This window comes from Rattus norvegicus, chromosome 2 (genome assembly GCF_036323735.1).
Source record: "Rattus norvegicus strain BN/NHsdMcwi chromosome 2, GRCr8, whole genome shotgun sequence".
NCBI lineage: Eukaryota > Metazoa > Chordata > Mammalia > Rodentia > Muridae > Rattus > Rattus norvegicus.
Genome location: NC_086020.1, coordinates 145170240 through 145190211, shown reverse-complemented (window position 1 = coordinate 145190211; position 19972 = coordinate 145170240). Strand labels below are relative to the sequence as shown.

Sequence of the window (19972 nt, the reverse complement as noted above, 5' to 3'; positions counted from 1 at the left end):
CACAGTACTGTTTCCATCTCAGCACGCTCCACTGTTGACAACAGGAGTCCCAGGCCACCTTATGTGGTCAAGGGTTGGAACCTCTAGCCTCTGATCTTTAAGCCAAGAGATGAAGTTGCAGCCACCCTGGTGTGCACTTGATAGGTTTGTTCAGGTCTGCTTTAAGCCAACACTCTGGTGTGTGGTCATGAGTCCCGACTGTCAGAGGATAAGCTAGCCACCTCTCTAGTGAGCCCAGTGTCCCTCCAGAGCACACACAGGGACTGTGCTGTATGGCCTGCCTGTGTCTTCATCCCCCTTCCTTACCACGTATCCCTTGCTTTACCATCCAAAGCATTGCTTCCCCATCATCCCTACACAGGTTCCAGTCCTACGAGATATAGAAACATGAAGGATATGTGCACTGGCCTTGTTCCCGTATATTCCCCAATAGAATCACTGTTGCTGGCCAGATGCTGACAGTTCCCTCGTTCTGCAGGCTTCAGAAGGACCTGGATAGCACCACCACTCATCTCTTGCAATCTCAAGCTGGAGGCATCTTGTGCAGGCAGGTAGGTGGGAAGACTTTGCATTTCTTTTGTAGACTCTGAATCAGGCTTATTTTCTAAGGAAGTCCACTTTCTCCTCATACAAAACCTGAGCGTGCTGTCTTTGAAAGATAAAGTATTATTACCAGAGCCTACTCTCTTCTGGTTTCCACTGTCCTTCCTAGAATAACCCTGAAAGCCTGAGATCTCAGAAACAGAAGATGTCTTGCCAAGACTCCCTAAGATCTGGCAGGAACAAATGGCATGAAACGTTTTAGCTCCGTGTTTCCTAACGCACGACAATGGAAACCTCTATTAAACAAATATAGAAGAAAAGCCAAGAGACTATTGTTCTCCTTCTATCAATTTCACAGCACATGTACGCTTTTCCAGAGCTCTGTTGATATGGCTGAATTCTTTACCAGTAAAAAACAAACAAAACCAAAGCAAAACAAACTGAGAATTTAAAATGACGTTTTTTGCCTTTTTTGTGCTGAGCGTTGAATCTAGGCCCTTAGGCCTGACAGGCAAGTACTCTATTGAGCGACATCCATGACCATTTCTGTAATACTTTTTAAAGGTTTTCATTCCATTGCTACCTAATATAAATATTAATGAAATATCCAATCTAGGCAGTTTTGAACATGATTTTGACTGGGAGAGCAAGTCCAAATGTCTTCAATGGCTATGAGGAAGGAAGATCTGAGGGAGCATTACATGGAGTCCTGACCCGCAGTGATGTTGGCTACTTGCAGTGGAGTAAGGACACTGCTGAGGGTGACCAGCTCTCACAGGTTAGTGTGTCTTGACTCTTAACTCTCTAACCAGAATGCAAGTATCTTGTCATTTTTAAAAGTTTCTATATGGATTAAATTCTGAGCCTTCTTTTCCTTTTGGTGCCATTGATATACCTCCCTCCCATCTCTGTCTCTCTTTGTCTCTGTTTCTCTCTCTCTCTCTCTCTCTCTCTCTCTCTCTCTCTCTCTCTCTCTCTCTCTCTCTCCCTGACTCTCTTTGTTTCTTTCTGTGTCTCTTTCTGTGTGTCTCTGTCTCTGACTCTCTCTTACACACACTCTAAATGGAAACATCCAAGTCTGTGTTCTTCATACTGTATTTTACATATTTTAATACCTACAAAGTATATATAAAATGAAAACCTCGTGTGAAAACATTGACTGAAAAACAATATTCGAAATACCCAGATACATGGACGTTTCCTTTCATGCCCAGGCAGCCACAGCCTCCTTCTCTGAAATATTTCGAGCAAGTAGCTCTATCCCCAATCCTTTATTTATGCAAATGAGTGTACTTATTCTTCCCATTCCTGAACTCTTTAAGAAATATAGAATGGGGGCTCCATTTCTGATATATCTATCACAAACATGTTTGGGTCAGAGGATAAACACCTTCTGATAGAAAGCAAACAATGCACAAGTAGAGAACAAGGACTGGAAAGTGAAGACACAAACAGTTTCCCCAGACCATGAACCATGAGAGGTTTTCATCCTGACATTCGGGAGAGACAAGGCCACTTCATGGAAAGCAGCACTTCTCTGGAGTTCCCTCTGACGGAGGCTCCTTTGCCCATCCCTCCTAACCCTGGGGGCAAGCAAGGGCCCTTCTAAGCCCCTGCCCTCTGTCAGTGCGCCTGTTCCTGCTGGATGCCCTTCATGTGCACAGACTTTCTCACAAGGTGTGTTCAAATCGACAACCTTGCCTGCCCCTCTGCCTGTGTCTAGTTACTGTGTGTTATTCACAAACCCAGCATCTCACCCATGTGTCTGGATGGCATCATCAGGCCACGCAGGCTGCTCGCTTTTATGCACAGAATGTTTTCCTCATTTGTCCTTAAGCGTATAATCCAGGTCTATCAGACAAAATGTGAGAAGTACCAAATAAACTAAGAGAAATTAGCCCAACCCTGTTATCCAGCGATCTGTCTTTTCAGAAATGCTTCCTTCTCTCTTCCGTCCTCATGTGTAATCCTATGTTTCTCTCCTTAGTATCTTTTTTGCATTTATCTTTATATGCTAATGAGAATCTGGCCATTAGTGAATTCAATGGCTGCAAAAAAACCCCACGACAGGAATAGTAAAGGCCAAACTTTGGTATGTCCAAGATGAGAACAGATGGGTTGTGATCATAAAGTCCCTAATCACATTTTCTAGACATTTTGGGGGTTTACTTTGGACTTTAGTACGTTTAATAGAGAAAACTCGGGCACAAGTAAGGGTTGTTTTTACATCTCTTGCTTTTCCGTTAGCCATCCATAAGTCACTGCATGCCTCTGGTCTAATATTCTGTTTCTCTCAGAACTCAGCGATGTGCCAAGCTTCTGTTTTGACAAAACTGGGAAAATAAACTAGATCAAGTCCCAAGGGGTGGAACAATAAAAGTGACAATAATTTTAGTGCTTTCTCTATTATTACAGAGTTCTTTCACAATATGGTCGGGTGGTTTATGAGTTAGACCACGCCCCAACATCATCTTTACTAGTACTGATGCTTTTCCTTAATTCAACTCGAGTTTAAGATTGTTTTTAACCTTTATTGCCGTGGTGATATAAACCAAGCAATCGTTTTTTCCCTTGCACACAGTTACATAAATACATGTTCATTTTAAGAGTTTCTCCCCATGCCTCTGACCTCTGTGCCACAGTCCAGCAGTGGGCAACCCCTCCCGTGTTTGGAAGCCTTACTACAAAGGCAAGGCGTCCTACGGTGATAGAAAATAGTCCTACCCAGAAATCCACACACATTGGAGACCTCAGCAGGGAAAAGACCTGCCCAGTCACTCAACCTGAGCTGATGACTGATAAGCCTCTCCTGCCCTCTGAGCAACAGGATGGGTCTGAAGCAAACAGAATCATGGCTCTCAATCCCCACGGCTGGCCAAACTGCCCTCGGTACATACAAGACTTTGGCAGATGACAAGGAGCAGCGTCCTCATGTGTCAGTCAGCCAGGGTCACTCAGAGCACTTAGTGGGAAGGATCTGTGTCCAGATACAAAAACGAGTCCTATGTGGCCCACACATGGCACATGCTGATTATTCTAGAACATGGTTCTTAACCTTCCTAACACTACCACCCTTCAGTACAATTCCTCACGTGTGGCGACTCCCAAGCATACTTCATAGTTGCGGTTGCTACTTCATAGCTATAATTTTGCTACTGTTACAAATCATAACGTAACTACCTGTGTTTTCTGTGGCTCTTAAAATGCACCCTGTGAAAGGGTCTACTTCATAGCTATAATTTTGCTACTGTTACAAATCATAACGTAACTACCTGTGTTTTCCATGGCTCTTAAAATGCACCCTGTGAAAGGGTCGTTTGACCCTCCCCCTCCCAAGGCGTCATGACCCACAGGTTGAGTATCACTATTGTATAATAACACAAATAATAAATGCTGGCTCGCAATGACATCAATCTGGCTGCATACTAAACCCACTCAGAAAGCTCTGGGAACTCTCCGTGCCTGGGGACATCCCCAAGCATCACCAACTGCATAAGTAGAGCATGCGTATCATCAAACAGAACTACACATTAGGATTTTAACAAGAGTCGCTGCCCTTTCATTTTGCATGGGGTCCTAAAAGTGAAAGGCCATTTTGACTCCCAAACAGTCTTACGTTATCTGGGGAACACTAGATGCTTGACCTTAAAATTTACAGATGATCTTAATGGTCAGCGAGGACTAGAAACCTCTGTCCCTAGTAAGACTTCTCGGCTTTGGACACTGTGAATACCTGTCAATCAATGGTTGTGGGGCTATGCTGCACGCTGCAAGCTCTTGGGCAGCACCCACTAGATGCAAGTTGCCCTACCACCAGCAAGGCAATCCAGAACATTTGCAGACCTTTCCAAGTGTCCCTATTGGGTGGTGAGGACAGAATTGTCCCTAGGTGAAAATTATTATTCTAAAGGAAGGATGAAATTAAATAAACCCCTTTGGCTCCGTGATTAAATCCACAGTGTGAGGGACTGAGGAACCAGGTGTTTCAACAGAACCTCCAAGAATCAGCATACCCTGTCTCCTGAGAGCTGACGAGGTGGACAGCCTTTTGTTCCCTTGTGACATTCGAGAGGCTTTGGGAACAAGCCACAGGCTTTATCTGAGGCTAAAATGGAACAGGTGTTTGCAAAGAAGCTGCTCGGAAGAAAAGGACCACATCAGAGAAAATGCCACCACGAAGGGGTGGGGCATGTCAGAGTCAGAGTCAGAGTCAAGGATTCACAGGGATCTGGCACTAAACCATGCTCTAAAGAAAATTACCTGCAGAGCCTAAAATAGCCTCTAATGGGAAGAGGATGTTTGCAAGGAACTTAAAGGCAGTTGAGAGCCCACAGCACATGAGGGAAAAAAGAGAGCTTCCCTGCTGGGAGGAGGACACGATGTCAGAGACCACAGGGCATCATCCAAGGCTTGCTTGCCAATTGGAAGTAGGGCAGAGGCTAGAGACTGCCTGGGGTCACGTTAAAAATCTACATAGAAATGAAATCTAAAATGCCTCCAGCTTTAGGGAAAGTGACTAATGTGGCTTTTCATCCTGCTTTTCTTGGACTCAGAGTTCTCCCCCCAGGGAGATGTCTGCGAATGTGCCCTCGGTGAAAATTGCCAGAAATTGTACACTAATGGCTTGAAACCCTGAGGACGTTTATGATGATGCTTCTGTCATGCACTCAGAGTTCTTTTTTTTTTTAATGTATTATGGAGCAGCTACAAGCAGACATTTGTCTTACTTAAGCTTCTGAAACATGGATATATATAAAACACACACACACACACAGTGGATTTCATGTGAAGGTTTTTTGTTTTGTTTTTTTTTAACTCTTTCCATATCATCCTGCTGCATCAGGACAAAAGCAACCCTCAGCTCATATAGCAGTGACTGGATTTTGCACTCACATGCACAGGTGTGTCTCTCCCTACTCGTGACAGATGGCGGTTACAGTTAGACTTCACTCACTGTGGCGCTGACAGCTGTGGGCAGAGAGTACTTACTTTTGCCAGACTCCCTACCAGCAATGGATACTAGCAATGACGTCTTATTCCACTAACAACCCAAAGCTACGATCTTAAGCCCAGTTTGTTGTTTAGTCATTAAGTTAAGAGATTAGAACGGCCAGAGGGAGGAAGGGGGTCTTACCCAAAGCCTTGACTTGTTACATGTCAGAGAAGGGTTTTGAGTCCTGTTCTAGCAAGACTCCAAGCTCGCAGTCTTTGTAGGACCATGTCAGTGGTTTGCCAGTAAATTATAAATATATAAATACTAGTTCTTGGAGTTATGTTATAATTAGCACTTTAAAATCAATTATAAATGCAAATTGGTCTAACACAACCTTTAGTGTTTGCTGCTGAGGCTCTAACATTTAGACAGTGGCAGAGAATTGTTTTGTTTGGGCCTTGTTTTTGTTTGTTTGTTTGTTTGTTTGTTTGTTTTTGTTTGAGACAAGGTTCCTTGTGTAGCCCTGTATGTCTTGGAACTCACTTTGTAGACCAGGTTGGCCTCGAACTCACAGAGATTCACTTGCCTGTGCTTCCCAAGTGTTGGGATTAAAGGCCCACATCATCATGCCCCAGCATAAGGATTTTGATGTATGACAGCTGAGTAGTTTAAAGCTAACACTGGTATGAACTTCTGTGGATGTGAATCACAGTACTTGGTCGCATGCTTTCTAAAGTATTTGTCCCCATTCAGTTCCTAGAGAGGCAGATAACATCTATCGGTATCAGCACTTTTCACCTTTATTAGAATAAGCTCCACGGTGCCTAGAGAGGTACAAGTACCATTGTGCTGGCTGCAGTGGATTCTGAAGTCAAATATTTCATGGCATCCTATTCTGGGATGGAAACACCTTGCAGAGCAGACATTTGCTCAAGAAAGAAAATGAGGTTTCAGAATAGTGTGATGCATACTGTTGGTTTGGAGAGCCTCCATAGCCAGGGCCCTTCCTTTCTGGCCCAAGGCACGGTAACACTGTGTGAGACCCACAGACGTGCTATGCAGTGCTCTCAGGACATTAGCTGGGTCCTACCCAGGGTGGGCACAATAGACTCTAATAGTATGTGTACGCACTGGTGAGATGAACCTAAGAGAAAAAAACAGTGTCTATGTTTAGAAGTCAATGTCCGTGCCACCCAAGAGCTGGGTTCTGTGACTTAGGTAAACCCATCCCGTAGCTCTGCCTTTGTCTTCCCTGAGTCAATCTTTTCTTACTCTGTGATAAAACTGCAGAGATTGCAGGGAAAAAAAAGCCCACACATCTTTCTGTCCCAATGTCACAGCTCAGTGGGTGAGCTTTAAAAAGGAAAAAAAGATAGTGTTCTCATCAGATGACATGACAAGCCCCCTAGAGCCTACCAGACTGACAGTTCCTGCAGGAAGCAGCCAGTTACCCATGAGGCGCAGCACCATTTTGAAGCCTCCCTGTTACTTTTCTATTTGAAGGTACAGGTTTGCGTGTGGGGCTCCAATACCTAAGTGAGAACATGAAGCAGTTTGAGTTTAACACCATCTGGAAAGCCTTAGCGGGTGCGTGCTATCCTCACACCTGCCGGCGGGAAGAAAAACCAACTCCGAGTTTTCGAAGGGAATGAAGTCATTTAGATCTTGCCAGAATCATTCCCACAGCAGCCCTGGCAGTGCCTACGCCCATCCCAGTGGTACCCTCTGCTCTCTTTACATCTTCCCTTTGGAGAGGCTGATGAGAAGAAACCCAACTTTGAAAATACCCAATGAAGCGGCGCTCTCTACACTCTGCCACTAAGTCACCAAGGTTGCACCCCCGCAGGCATGGTCCAATTTGTCTTTACAACATACCTGCAAACTCTGCCAGAGAAGTTACATTAACTGCGTGTTCCAGGTGGCAGAGAGGAAAGCCACGCCATTAACGGTGCTGGAATTGTCACCAGGGCTCGATGAAGAGAGCACAACGGTTCCTATACCTTTCCGCCATTCTCATTACCAGCCTGGGGCCCGGGGATGCACAATATTAAGCTCATTATGCAAACGCGCTTTCTAAGCACTGTTGTACCAGAGGCCCGGGAAAGAAAATCCACACTGACTCAGTATTTGCTCTCTCGATGGACTCCGTGCCATCCCTCCTGTCCGTACCATTTCACATTGGCTTAGAGAAAGGCGTGTGTTACAGAGGTTGCTGTGGGTAATGCTGGAACAACTGAGCTTCTTACACAATACACGAGCCCAAGAAGGGAGGTATTTTATTTATAGTGCCACTGTATCACAATTTAATTTCCTTTTTACCATGGCAACGTGCACAAGTTCAGAATTGGTGGAATCTCACCAACGCAATATATTTAGAATCCTGCAAAAGGGGGAAGGGTAGTTGGTAAATCATGTCTGTCTAAAAACAATTAAAATGCTTAAACGGAGACACGCCAGTCAAACGGCCCTGTGGAGTGCCAAAAGGGGGGACAGGGGTTGGGGTGGAAGCTGACAGGATTCACCCAGAAGGTGCTCTGTTTTATTTTTACAGGATTTACTGTTTTCAAATTTGAGGGTTGCCCCTTTGTCTCAAGCCAGGTTAATAATCCAGTTAAAAGAGTTAAATCAACAGCGGAAAACACAAAAGGGAGATTTATTCGATGTGATCACACTGGAAAGAGGACCAGAGAGATCCAGCAACAACCCTAAGCTCATTTTTGGGTCCTGAAGGGAGACCAAAGTTTAAATAGTGGGCCAAGAATTCACACAACTAAACAGTCCTGGCCAACGAGTGGTCCTGCCTACCCTCCATCCATCATTATCTGGGCTCCAGTCTCTCCGACAGGTTATTAGAACTACTTCAAATCCGGGAGTTCAATTTCTCTCTTGGCTGGGGTCTTTTCTTTCTCCCAGCATGAGATTCTCCAGGAATGCCCCATTTGTTTAGGGTTCATTGTTTTACTAGTCTGACAGCCACACTGAGAGTCACAAGTGTCTCTTTAGAAGATCTTCATTTCTGCCTGACCAGTTACATTACTTCAAACCAGATGTTTTCTCAGTGGTAATCTTCAGGCTCATCTCCTGACTTGTTACCCAAAGTGCCACCAGCATCATGCAAGGTTCTATCTAGCACAATCTCTCCAGGGAGGAAACACTGCCTGCTCGGGGTGAAATCTGGTCACTGTGCCATTCAGAAGTGCCGCAGTAGCTTTGCGTTCTGGAAAGATGTCGCATTTACAGCTGAGCATTCCAGTGACACTTATTTTCTGCACTTTGTTTAGTTGTATTTGTGTTAACCACTGTCCACTGCACAAAGAAACTTCTCTGGTGTCATCTGAGATCTGCACATGTCTGTGCGTATAAAGATAAGAATTTAGGCAACAGTTGGTCCATTTAACAACAACAACAACAACAACAACAAAAAATAGCACTTGGTTGACTCCAGGGCTTTCTAGCTCCCAACCAAAGGTTCTTGGCTAGTTTTAAACTATCAGGCATGCATTTTCTCCCGTGGAGCAGGCCTTAAATCCTATCAGAAAGTGGTTACTTACTCCTATAAAAATCATGCTACTACTGTATCCATGAGATATCTTGCCACGTGAGTTATTATTGAAGTGCACAGGTTCGGAGCTAGGTAAAAATGTTAATGACTTCCACACCCTACCAGAAAGCCTAGATAATACTTTCCAATTCTATAAAAGCTAACCATCAGGAAGGAATCTTTCTTGTCAGTTCTAACTTGATGTTTTTCATGTCCTATGACCAGTGTCTTCAAGAAATAAACTCTTACCATCAAGTTTCAGGGGGTTTCCAAGAGCAAGTGTAATATTAATATATATATATTAAAATAGGTTTCCATGTAGAGTTTTTCAAGCATCCTTATTTATCCCTCATCTATCCCTTCTGCCACCCTACCCTCACATCCCTCTCCACCTAAATCTGCCTCCCCATGATTCTTCTTTTCATACGGCCTCTGGTTTCTTTCTTTTCCCTCCTCCTTTCCCTTTCTGGTTTTCTGGATTCTACAAGTACTCCAAGTTACTTTAATAATCTTGAATGGAAAGTTTCTCAGAAACAGAAATATAGTTGTTTCACAAGTATCTGGTCAGTTCCCAAATATTTCCTCAGAGGTCTGGGATGCCAGTCTACCCAGATACTGTCTGAAACCCCTGAAAGAGTTTTTCTCAAGAACCCTGAAAGATTCTCCCAATAGACCTTTATGTCTGAAGCCCAGCGATGGCTATAATCTCTTGTCATAACTTTGGCCACTAATCTGTACTGCCTCTGTAGCCACTGGAAACACACTCATATCCATAGACAAAGGCCTGGTGATACTTAACCAACTTGGACAAGACTTTGGACTGTTAATGAGGCCAAGGCTTCGCCATATCACGTTGATTCAAAGTTTACGCTCTCTTAGGGCAAACCCCTGGCAACTTCCTTGTTTTGTTCCAGACTTAATGGATGCCCTGTTCATTACCTAAGCATATCCTGATCCTCAGTTCCCGTGACATTTGCCCAGCTACCTCGAGAAATCAACCTTAGACATAGGAATTCTTGCCTGTAAATAGCAACTATGTTCCTTTCTGGTAATGGCAGGTAGTGACTGCTACATCTGTATTTCTGTTGGAATCAAAGCTAAACTTCTTTATGAGGCCTTTCAGGTTCCAGAAGAGCAGTCTTTAAATCAGACTTCAATGTGGATAAAGCTCATATACACTCACAAACAGGTCCTAACTGTTACCTTTGGCCCTAAGAAAACACCCCACCTTAGAGATCCATGAAGGAATGGAAACTGACCAGGCACCCTCCACCAAATGCTGGGGCTACTTGTGGTACCCTATTTGTCAAAACCCTTAGACATAGTAGCTCCATATGGTCCCTATGTCTCTGACCTTTGGCTTCAATTGCCCTCTCAACTACATTTCAAATGTTCTTCAGAACTTTTGAAAACTGCTATGGTCTTTATTTAGTAATAGTTGCTCAAAGAGACATCTGTATGGTTCTAGAAAAGAAATACTGTATCTATACAAACAAATCAGGAGTGGTTTGAGACATGACAAAAAAGAAAAAGACCTAAAAACTAAGTCATTAAAATCTGAGAGTTTCCCAGTGCTGGCTGTCTTGGGAAGACATTTTGGATGGTTTTCCTAGCTTACCCTTTTCTACTTTCATCTAATTGGGATGAATTCTGCATTGTTCAGAACTCTAGCCCACCATGGTAATAAGAAACCAATACACTCTGTCGTGTGTCTGTCTCCACCAATAACCTACATACTAACTCGCAGGTATAAGTGTGCACAAGTGTGTTTCCCACATTTCCTACCATTTTTTTCTCCAGTATACATGGTTGTGTTACCAGAAACTTCACATATGCTTCGTGAAGCATTGCCTGACCTCGGGAATTACACTGGAAGCAATTACTCTAGCCAATGACACAGACAGAAGCGGCGTTCTCATCTTCTCCATCTACATCCATAGTTATATTTCAGCTTATATTATCTAGCTGTAAAGCCATGCTAGAGAATCTTTGCCTTCTCTATAAGGCCACTGCATTTTAAAAAGCACAATCCATTCTGGGCAAAGGAAGGCATTTCCACTTCACCAAATTCGTAAGTGCAAATTCATTCTCCACGAAGCCTCAGTTTTGAGTATTACATCATGTACATTGGCCTGCAAGCTACATGTGCAATAGGAAGCTTGAAGTGGAACTTCTTTTTAAACAGGAGGATGAATCGGCCTCTGTCACTACTCTGAAGGATCTAGATGTTCACCTGCGTCCTCCTTTCCCCTTCCAGGTAGGCAGCAGGCTGAAGACTCCTGTGTTTCCTATCTGGCTGTGCAACATCAACGGAAATTACAGCATCCTTTTCTGCACAAATAGGCAGCTCTTATCAGACTGGAAAATGGAGCGCGTCTTTGATCTGCACTTTTACAGTGGCCAGCCCTCCCAGCAAAGGCCTGTGCATCTTACAATAGGTGGGCACTTGAGACTCCCAAGTGTGTGCTTTAGTGCACCCAGAGATAAAGCTGTCCTTGTTTAACAGCCGCGTGGTCATTCATGCTGCACGAAACACTCAGACTTGGGTTTTGAAATGAAGCTCCTGCCTAGATCTAAATCCATTGTCATGTGTGGCTTGAAAATGGAGACACGTGTGTGTGTGTGTGTGTGTGTGTGTGTGTGTGTGTACATGTGTTAGCATTAGAAATAACATGGAAAAACAAATACATTTTTAGATAAGATTTAAAAAAATAAGAGTTAAAGAGTCAAGTTTCCAGGAATTCTTCTCCCAAGAAAGGGATGTAAAAGCAAAGGAAACACGGAGTTCCACTGGCCAGTTCTGTACCCAGGCCAATGCTGTACCCAAGGCCAACACAGGACAATGCATCCAGTGATGGACACAGCTGAAGTGAGAATGAATTTTTGTCCAGACTAATTCGAAAAGCATTTTTGAGGGAAAACTATGAACCAGATGCTGGGATGGACAGTAGCAAACCACGGTGGCAGGAAGATCCTTTTGTCTCAGTTACAACTCCAGTTCCTTAAGCTAACGAGGAAACTTTAAGAAGTCTCTCAATACTGGCACCTTTGACGAGACGTTAACAGGTGACACATGACTCCTGTCAGCAGCCTTGGCCCCAGTTGTATGGTTTTGTCAACAACTGATTTTGCATTTAGCACCATAACCCTGGGGTCCCTATTTTTTTCTGTAATTATGAGAAATGCATATTAGTTCATTTAATTTAGTGTGACACTGGCCACATGTTCTTTACCATCTATTACCATTCTTATTTCACCTTACCTGTGAGCTAAGCATCATCCCCCTCCCCTGCTTACAAACATCCCACACATTCTGCTCTGAGTACTGTGTTGAGAGTGAATGTAGCACTAGCATTAAATTCCCAGTGGCCATATGAAGCAGGTACTCTAGGATCTATTCTTAGTGGTACAGTTGCTATATTTGGCCAATAAATGAATCAGTGCAGCGCAGCAATGATATTTTACATACTCTCTCAAATGTCACCTGGGTCACAGGAGAGAAACCTAGGCCTTGAGAACAAGTTCTAAATTCCCTGTCTATAATCTACCTCAAAATGAACACTTGTTAACAAGTGATGGGCTTTCCTTTTATCTGTTTCCTGGGCTATATCAGTGACAAACACCTATGTGTCACATCACGGGTTGCATTAAATGATGTGAATATTCTCATCCCAGCACATAGCGACTGCAGATTTATTTTATGTGGGTATTTTAACACACTGCCTGCAAGCATCCTTCCACTTAGCCAGTTCTAAGACCGTAGCCTACCCTGCCCTTTGTGTCTTCTCCCGGGATGCTGGCTTTGTTGGGAATGGGCCAGTGGACCTGGATGTCAACGCTACTGTTCTTTTCTCAGATACTCATTCTCACCAATGGGAAAGGGGGCACCATGAAGATAAACGCGGATCGGGAAGACGGTTTTCTTCGCTGGAAATGTTAATCAGAACCAAATGGAGAGAGGCTACCATCAACTGGAATGGAACTAGTCCCTTTTTCTAAAAAGAAAACTAGGAAGGACTCTGAAGGGTCAGAACAAAAAGGATGAAAATGTGCAGTGCAGGGGTGGGCGTTTAATTCCTATATTTCCCCTTTCGCGAGTCCCACTGAGAAGCACCCCTGTTGGTTTCTCATTCTTTCGCTATGCTGTGCCTTTTCAGTCATTATCAGTGCTGTAGAGAATGTGTTTTTATCCCAGGGTCTGAGTGGTAATTCCTTCATTTAATTCAGAAGAGAAAACACTGTCTCTCCTCTTCATGTTTTCCGAATTGTTCTTTTTCTGTGGCTTCACTAAGACTGGAGGCTGAGGCTCACTTCCATTTGAGGATGAAGTCATCAGAGTGCATCATCGGCTTTTAGTCATGGCAACAGCTCAAGTCTTCTCGAGCCTTCCTGGTACAGGCAGTGCTCCTCTCCAAGGACACCTCTCACAGGGCCACATTAGCTAAGGGGCCTCCTCCTACTGGGAGAGGGCGGTGCCCAGTGGGGGAGGAGCTCTGCAGGTGCTCAGACGACTCAAGCAGTTAAAACATCAGGCCAAAGGAGACATTCTTCCTACCGGTATTCTTTTTGTTTCTTTCTCTTAAGGTAGATATAAATAATAATAACATAAACAGAGACCGTCTTATTCCTGCATAAAATAAGATTCTACAGTCTTTTCTCATCTCAGTGTTCAAAGATGAAAACATCCTTTAAAGAATGGGATCTTTCTCTCTTATGCTAAATACCCACACGTTTTCTGAAAAGGTACACATACTAGACACACATTCTTTCTAGAAGATACAGGGGAAGCATCTAGACATTTTCCTACCCCCACAGCCTGTCTGCTGACTCACTAATTTAGGGCTTTGGGTGTAGAGATCAAAGAGATTCCAAGGAACAACTTCTCTGCACTCGGGGTCCATGTTAATTTACTAAATGTCTTTTCATTTGGCTTAAGAATAGTATTATAACCTGGAATGAGTGGGGAAGACAAGGCTTCAAAGTGAATAATAACTTGTGTCAACAGAGAAAGCCCATTGGCTCAGGCGGCTGGCTATGGAATCTTTATCATCTGCGCTTTCATTGAGAATTTTAAATACAAACGCTGGTCTCCTTTGGGCTTAGCTGCATTGTGTTTTGGGGGAGGTACATTGTCTCTTTGGGGGTTGCTAACTGGGGAGCTTGATTGCCAACCATGAAGCACTGTGTCGGGTAGCACTCAGTCCCAGAGACATTGCCAAGCCTCAGTAAGAACAGTTTCTTGGCCCAAGAATTGCCTGGGGCCTGGTCCCTGGGGACTCCATGACTCTCAGATCAGCTGTGGTCCCTCGTGTCTGACTGAACACAGGTTCACTTGCTACCCAAATTCAGGGCTCTGCAGAAGGAAGAAGAAGGGGGTTACTGATGAGAAAACCCAGCAACTCTCACCCAAAGCACAGAGCTCCTTATAGCAGCTTGTTGAAAAGAGCCCAGGTCCCCAATTTCCACCCCTACCTTTATTTGTTCTTTGGTGTTTCCATAGTCTTTGAAATTTTATCTTGTTTATAGCTATGTTAGCTTGCCACGTGTCATATGTTGTAATTCATGTTTAAATATTCCTGAAACAAAATTGTATTAATAAAATAATGACAGTGAAGGGAAGACTAAGTTCCCATGTTTATATGGAAAGATAATAATTGTTTTACATAAAGGTATTCTTCACTAGCATGTCATGTCAATATTCTGTGTGAGTTTTTACTTTATCTTGAAGTGAAGCACCCACTCGTGTATTTGGATTTATTTTTAAGATGGGGATGTGTTATTTAGCAATAGCTATTTCTGCATTGAGCATGGCTCCAGGGATGAACCAGTCTGGCAGTGTGGGAATGAAGAAAAGACAGACACACAGACAAGCTGGGGGTGGGTGGGCTCTCTGATTGAGAAGCCTCCGTAGCAGAGAAGCTTAGTGTGTTTACTGTGTACAGCAGAATAGAGAGGTGGGCTACAGCACACAGATGCACAAGAAGGCAGGGCTGTTACTTACTTATAAGTGGGGGGCAGGGCTTTTGTTATACAGTTGATCAAGGAAGCAGGTTTAGCCAATCTAGGTAGGGGCAGTCTCTGTAGAAGAGCATTCTTCGGGCTGCAAACGTCTGGGCAGAAAAACTAGAACAGACATTTGCTACCCTGTTGCCATTCACACAGCAACCAAAGAAAGAGTTCACCATCCCTCTGGACCACACCGGAAGTGGGTTAAGGCTTTGGCATTTCCCCACGATCTAAAGCTTACGGTCCTTGACAGGATCATGCCTAGGTCAACAGCACATTGACTCCAACCTTTTCCACAAGCTGTCCATTTCCTGACTACCAGTTCACCTTTAAAGTCGTGTTTCAAAGGAAATGACTTTATTTTTTTTTCCCCATTAGCTTCTCAATCAAGGGAAAGGCAATTTACACAACAATGGATATATTACTCTTTCGGAATAGCGACCTAAGCTGACTGTACCTTTAAGTGCAAGTGGGATGATGAGAAGACAGAAATATTTTCTTTTTGAAATATCAACCTTGTCCTGGCTAGTGTTTCATCAGATTGACGCAAGGTGGAGTCACTTGGGAAGAGGGACTCTTCATTAAGAAAATGTCTCTATAAACTTTCACTGTGCACCGAGTATTAGCGCATTCTCCTCCTTCCTGATTGATGTGCCATGGCCCAGCCCACTGTGAGTGGGGCCATCCCTGGACAGGTGGTCCTGAGTGCTCTGTGAATGCCGGCTGAAGGAGCCATGGGCATCACTCCTCCATAACCTCTGCATCAGCTCTGCTTCCAGGCTCCTGCTCCAGGTACTTCCTGGGCTCTTGATAGATTACAAGCTGTGAATTAAAATAAACCCTTTCATCCTCAAGTTGCTTATGGTCATGGTGTTTCATCACACCAACATAAACCCTAAGACAAACCTAGACTAGTATGTGACTCGGAATAATAGTATACTACCAGGGGAGAAACATGGAAACAATTGTTTCAAGTTTAAGCATACTGATAGACCAGATAGGACTAGGCAAGGGGCAGGCAGGTCTGGTTTCCTTGTCTTTCAGAAACAGCCCAAAGCAACTAGATGAGGCCTGTGTTGCCCGGTCCAGATTTCATGGAACTTTCAGTCATACCTGGACCTGAGCTTACCTTAAACAATAAGTATTTTTATCAACTGCCTTGGTATATCATAATTGCCTTGGTAGGGAGTTTGAGAAATTATCAGTCGTTCATTCAACTTTTCTAGTTCCCAAGTCACGTTTGAAACCAAAATATCTGAAAACAACTTAAGGAATTCTTTCTTTTGGTTCATTGTCTCATAGGTTTCAATCATGGTAAGGAGGCTAAAGCCGGAGAGAGAAGTTCATATCAAGATGGACAGGACACTAGAGGGGGTCGAGGAAGCATACAGCTTCAAGGATACAGGCGATCTTCTTCCTCCACCTTGACTCTAATTCCCAAGTTTCCAGAACCTCCCTAAATGGCGTCACCAGCTGGAGACCAAATGTATAATATGATCAATAGGGGTCATTTCCTCCTCAAGTGCCAGTCACTGTGCTTCGGCTGAAAAACACAGCAAAATCGGCCAGCCTCCTCCCACGTCTCATGGGCTTTAAAGCCAACAGGACCGATGTGCAGAGAACACACGGAGAAGCCAGGAGAGGGAGAGAAACAGCTGGACTGGCAGGCAAGGCACCACATGGCCTTCTACACTAGGGGGCGCGAGACTCTAGAAGGACTTCAATAGGCCTGGCAGGATTTGCATTTTGAACAAAGGCCTTGCTGTGAAAACAGACTGGCCAGAGCCCAGAGACTAGCTGGATGGTCGGCTGAGAATGATCTGAGCAGACTGAGGGCAGTTACAGGAGACTGACAAGAGTGCCTTGAAGCAAGTAGGGAGGTCAAAGAAAGGGTAGGCTGAGGTGGGCTGCAAGAAGAGGGAAGGGGAGGAATGTGGAAGATGGTGATTTCTGAGTTTCTCATTTGGTAACTGGTGAAACGTTGTTCCCTCACTAAAGAGAGGGAGAAAGGTAGGCATGGAGATAGGGAGACATGGGGGAGGGGAAGGAGAGGGGAAGACTTCCCACTGGCTAGAGCTGGTTTGGACTGAACCGGACCCGAACGAATACTGGAGGACATGACCAAATCATAGGAACTTGTATGATGTAAGAAATCTAAAGGACACACACAAAAAAAAACAAAAAACAAAAAAAAAAAAACAGACCTTATATAAAATATGTACATTTTCAGCATGGTAATTGTTTAAGTTTAATTTTTTTTAAATATTCTGGTCTGACATTCTTTGGGGAAGAGGAAAGAGGGAAGGAAAAGAGAAAGGAGAGAGAAAGAGAGAAAGAGAGAGAGAGAGAGAGAGAGAGAGAGAGAGAGAGAGAGAGAACCTGATTGCATATAGCAGAAAGGCTTCCCAAATACCCACAGGAGTCAGCCTGAACAGGAGTGACCATCTAAAGGACCGGAGCAAGGGACACACAGGGCACCAGTGAAAGGGACGGCCCAGACCCGACGAGGTCAGAAAGGCCCAATCGCTGCAGGGATCCACTTCCAGGTGTCTCCTTCTGGCTTGCTATGAATGGGTGTGTCCATCTGGGTCTGAGGTGTAGGCCAGTGGTGGAGCATTTGTCAGATTCGCATTCAATCCCTAGCATTCAAGGTTAACAAAAAGAACCCAACTGCATGAAAATAAACGAAAAACTAGATTGCAGAAATGCATCCTGCCGCAAATCCCTAAGGCACCGTTACTGGTCGCCAGACACAGTCTAGATAACAAGTATTTTTAGTAAATGACTGTGTCAAAACTCAGAGAGGACCAAGACTGTGTCAAAACTCAGAGAGGACCAAGTTTGGGTGAATTCAACCCATTATTTTCACATTATCCAGTTTTAGTTACTTTACTAACTTATTTATGAGGCATGGGGTCTCATGGATCCCACCCAGTCTGTCCTTGAACTCTTTGTAGCTGAGGATGACTCTGAGCTTGTGACCCTCCTGTCCTTGCCTCCTGACTGCTGTGATTACAGGCAAGCACCCCCAAGCCTGGTTTATAGAGCTGGAGATTTGATCCAGAGTTTCATACTTGCTAGGAGAGCACTCTGCCACCTGAGATACACCTTCACCTCCACACTTTAACCATATTTAAAACATTACCCTCATAGCTCTTCCCAAAAAGGACTTGGGGCGGCTGGTACATGCTAAACTCCCACAAAACTGTGTGTCCTTTTCTTTCCTTCAGTGACTTGAGTCAAATGACAAAGAAAGCATTTCCACTGCTGACCACAAGGTGGTGCTGTGAGAGTGATATTTTCAATCGTATTATCAAATATAATTATCCAGGTAAAGGTGAGCACGTTACACACACACACACACACACACACACACACACACACACACACACACACACACAAACACACCACAATGTGTTTTTAAAATGCAATATACCCATGCAATATAATATTTTCCGAAATAAAAAAGGAATAACATACATAGATGACCACATCGTAGTTGGCTATCCCATAGATGAACTTGGAAAAGTTATGCCAAGTGAAAGACCACACATCATACAAGCTAGTGTGTAGCAAATGTGTAACAAATTACTATAACAGACAAGAGTAGAGGATAAACAATGGTTGGCTGTTTCCTAAGGTTGGAGGGAGAGCAGAAATGTGAGGAAGGGGGTGAAGATTAGATCTAGTTATGGTCTCTTTGGGGTGATGTTCTAAAATTGGGCTGTGACTCAAACCCTGCAAACATCCCCTACTACACAAACCATCCCTGCCAGGGAACCAGGTAGACTGCAGATCTTCGCTCTCCCTCAGGCCCAATCCCTCAGTCTAACCCCTAGCTCTGCAACACTCCACCTGCTGCAGCCTTCCCTTTCCCTCCACCCAACCACACCTCTTGTGGATCTCACAGACCTTCCATTCCTCACCTCCCTGCCCAAACTCATTGTGTATTCCAGCTCCCAATGCCAGTGGCCCCCATCTCCAACTAGCCCAGAGGCAAATCTTGTCAGGAAACAGGTAGTCATCTGCAACCTTTATCTTTCCTTCCTCTCCTCCAGTCTCAATCCCCACAGTCTCACACGATGCTGTGGTCTCCCTTTACTCTCTGACTCCATCCCAAGTAGATCACAAAGATCTTCTTTTCCACTATCAACTACTACATTTTCCCAGCCTCCATTGCTAGCAGACATTCCCTGAGCACTGGAAACTAGCTGAGCAGGTCAAGGAAACAGATTCAATCCACTAGTCTCAAGACCAGCATTAGAGCAGAACGTCTGCTCTCTTCACTGTCTATCCCCTTTCCAAGGAGATTAAATAAATAGATCCTCCCTCCTTCTGTGAATCACTTTAGACCCCCAGCCTATCCCCGTAAGTGTCATCTCCTAATACCCTAAAGCACATTTTATGGAAAACTTCCAGGGTCTACAATCATTAGGTTCACAGAAAATTTCCTACAAGGCAATAGACAGCCATTACATTCTCTTAAAATCCAGAAAGGAAACAGAAACCAAGGAACAAAACATTCACAAAACAAAAGCAAAACCAGAAATTAGCACCTCGACCTATAATCATACAAATCCCAGATGCCCAGATGCCATTGTAAAAACACAATCAATAATTCAATAATGCCAAGAGCAATATGTCTCCAGTAGAGCCCAGCAAAACCACCACAGCAGGCCCTGGATTTTTCAATATACCTGAAGCACAAGGAAAAGACCTTAAAACAGTCATATGAATATTATAGGGGCCCCTAAAGGAGAAATGAATAAATACCCTGAGGCAATAAAAACAACAACAACACAAACAGTAGAAAGAAATGAATAAACCCTTTAAATAAATCCAGGAAAACACAGTTGAAAAACACAAATAAACAAACATAAAAAGCAAATAAAACTATTCCAGACCAGAAAATAATAGAATCAGTAAGGAAACCAGTTAGAGGAATTCTA

General features: G+C 43.9%; 1 protein-coding gene across 2 annotated transcripts in view; it reads left to right on the top strand.

Annotated features, from left to right (window-relative positions):
• Mindy4b (MINDY family member 4B) overlaps window positions 1–14702 on the top strand; it is a 32656-nt gene extending 17954 nt beyond the window's left edge. Inside the window, exons 9-12 of one of the 2 annotated variants that reach the window (XM_063282895.1) lie at window positions 479–551; window positions 1160–1321; window positions 11275–11455; window positions 12874–14702. In XM_063282895.1, the coding sequence (XP_063138965.1) occupies window positions 479–551; window positions 1160–1321; window positions 11275–11455; window positions 12874–13016 (559 nt within the window). In that variant the 3' untranslated portion in view covers window positions 13017–14702. The remainder of the gene's footprint in view (window positions 1–478; window positions 552–1159; window positions 1322–11274; window positions 11456–12873) is intronic. The other variant, XM_063282896.1, reaches the window with a different exon arrangement.
• Window positions 14703–19972: the final 5270 nt, after the last annotated feature.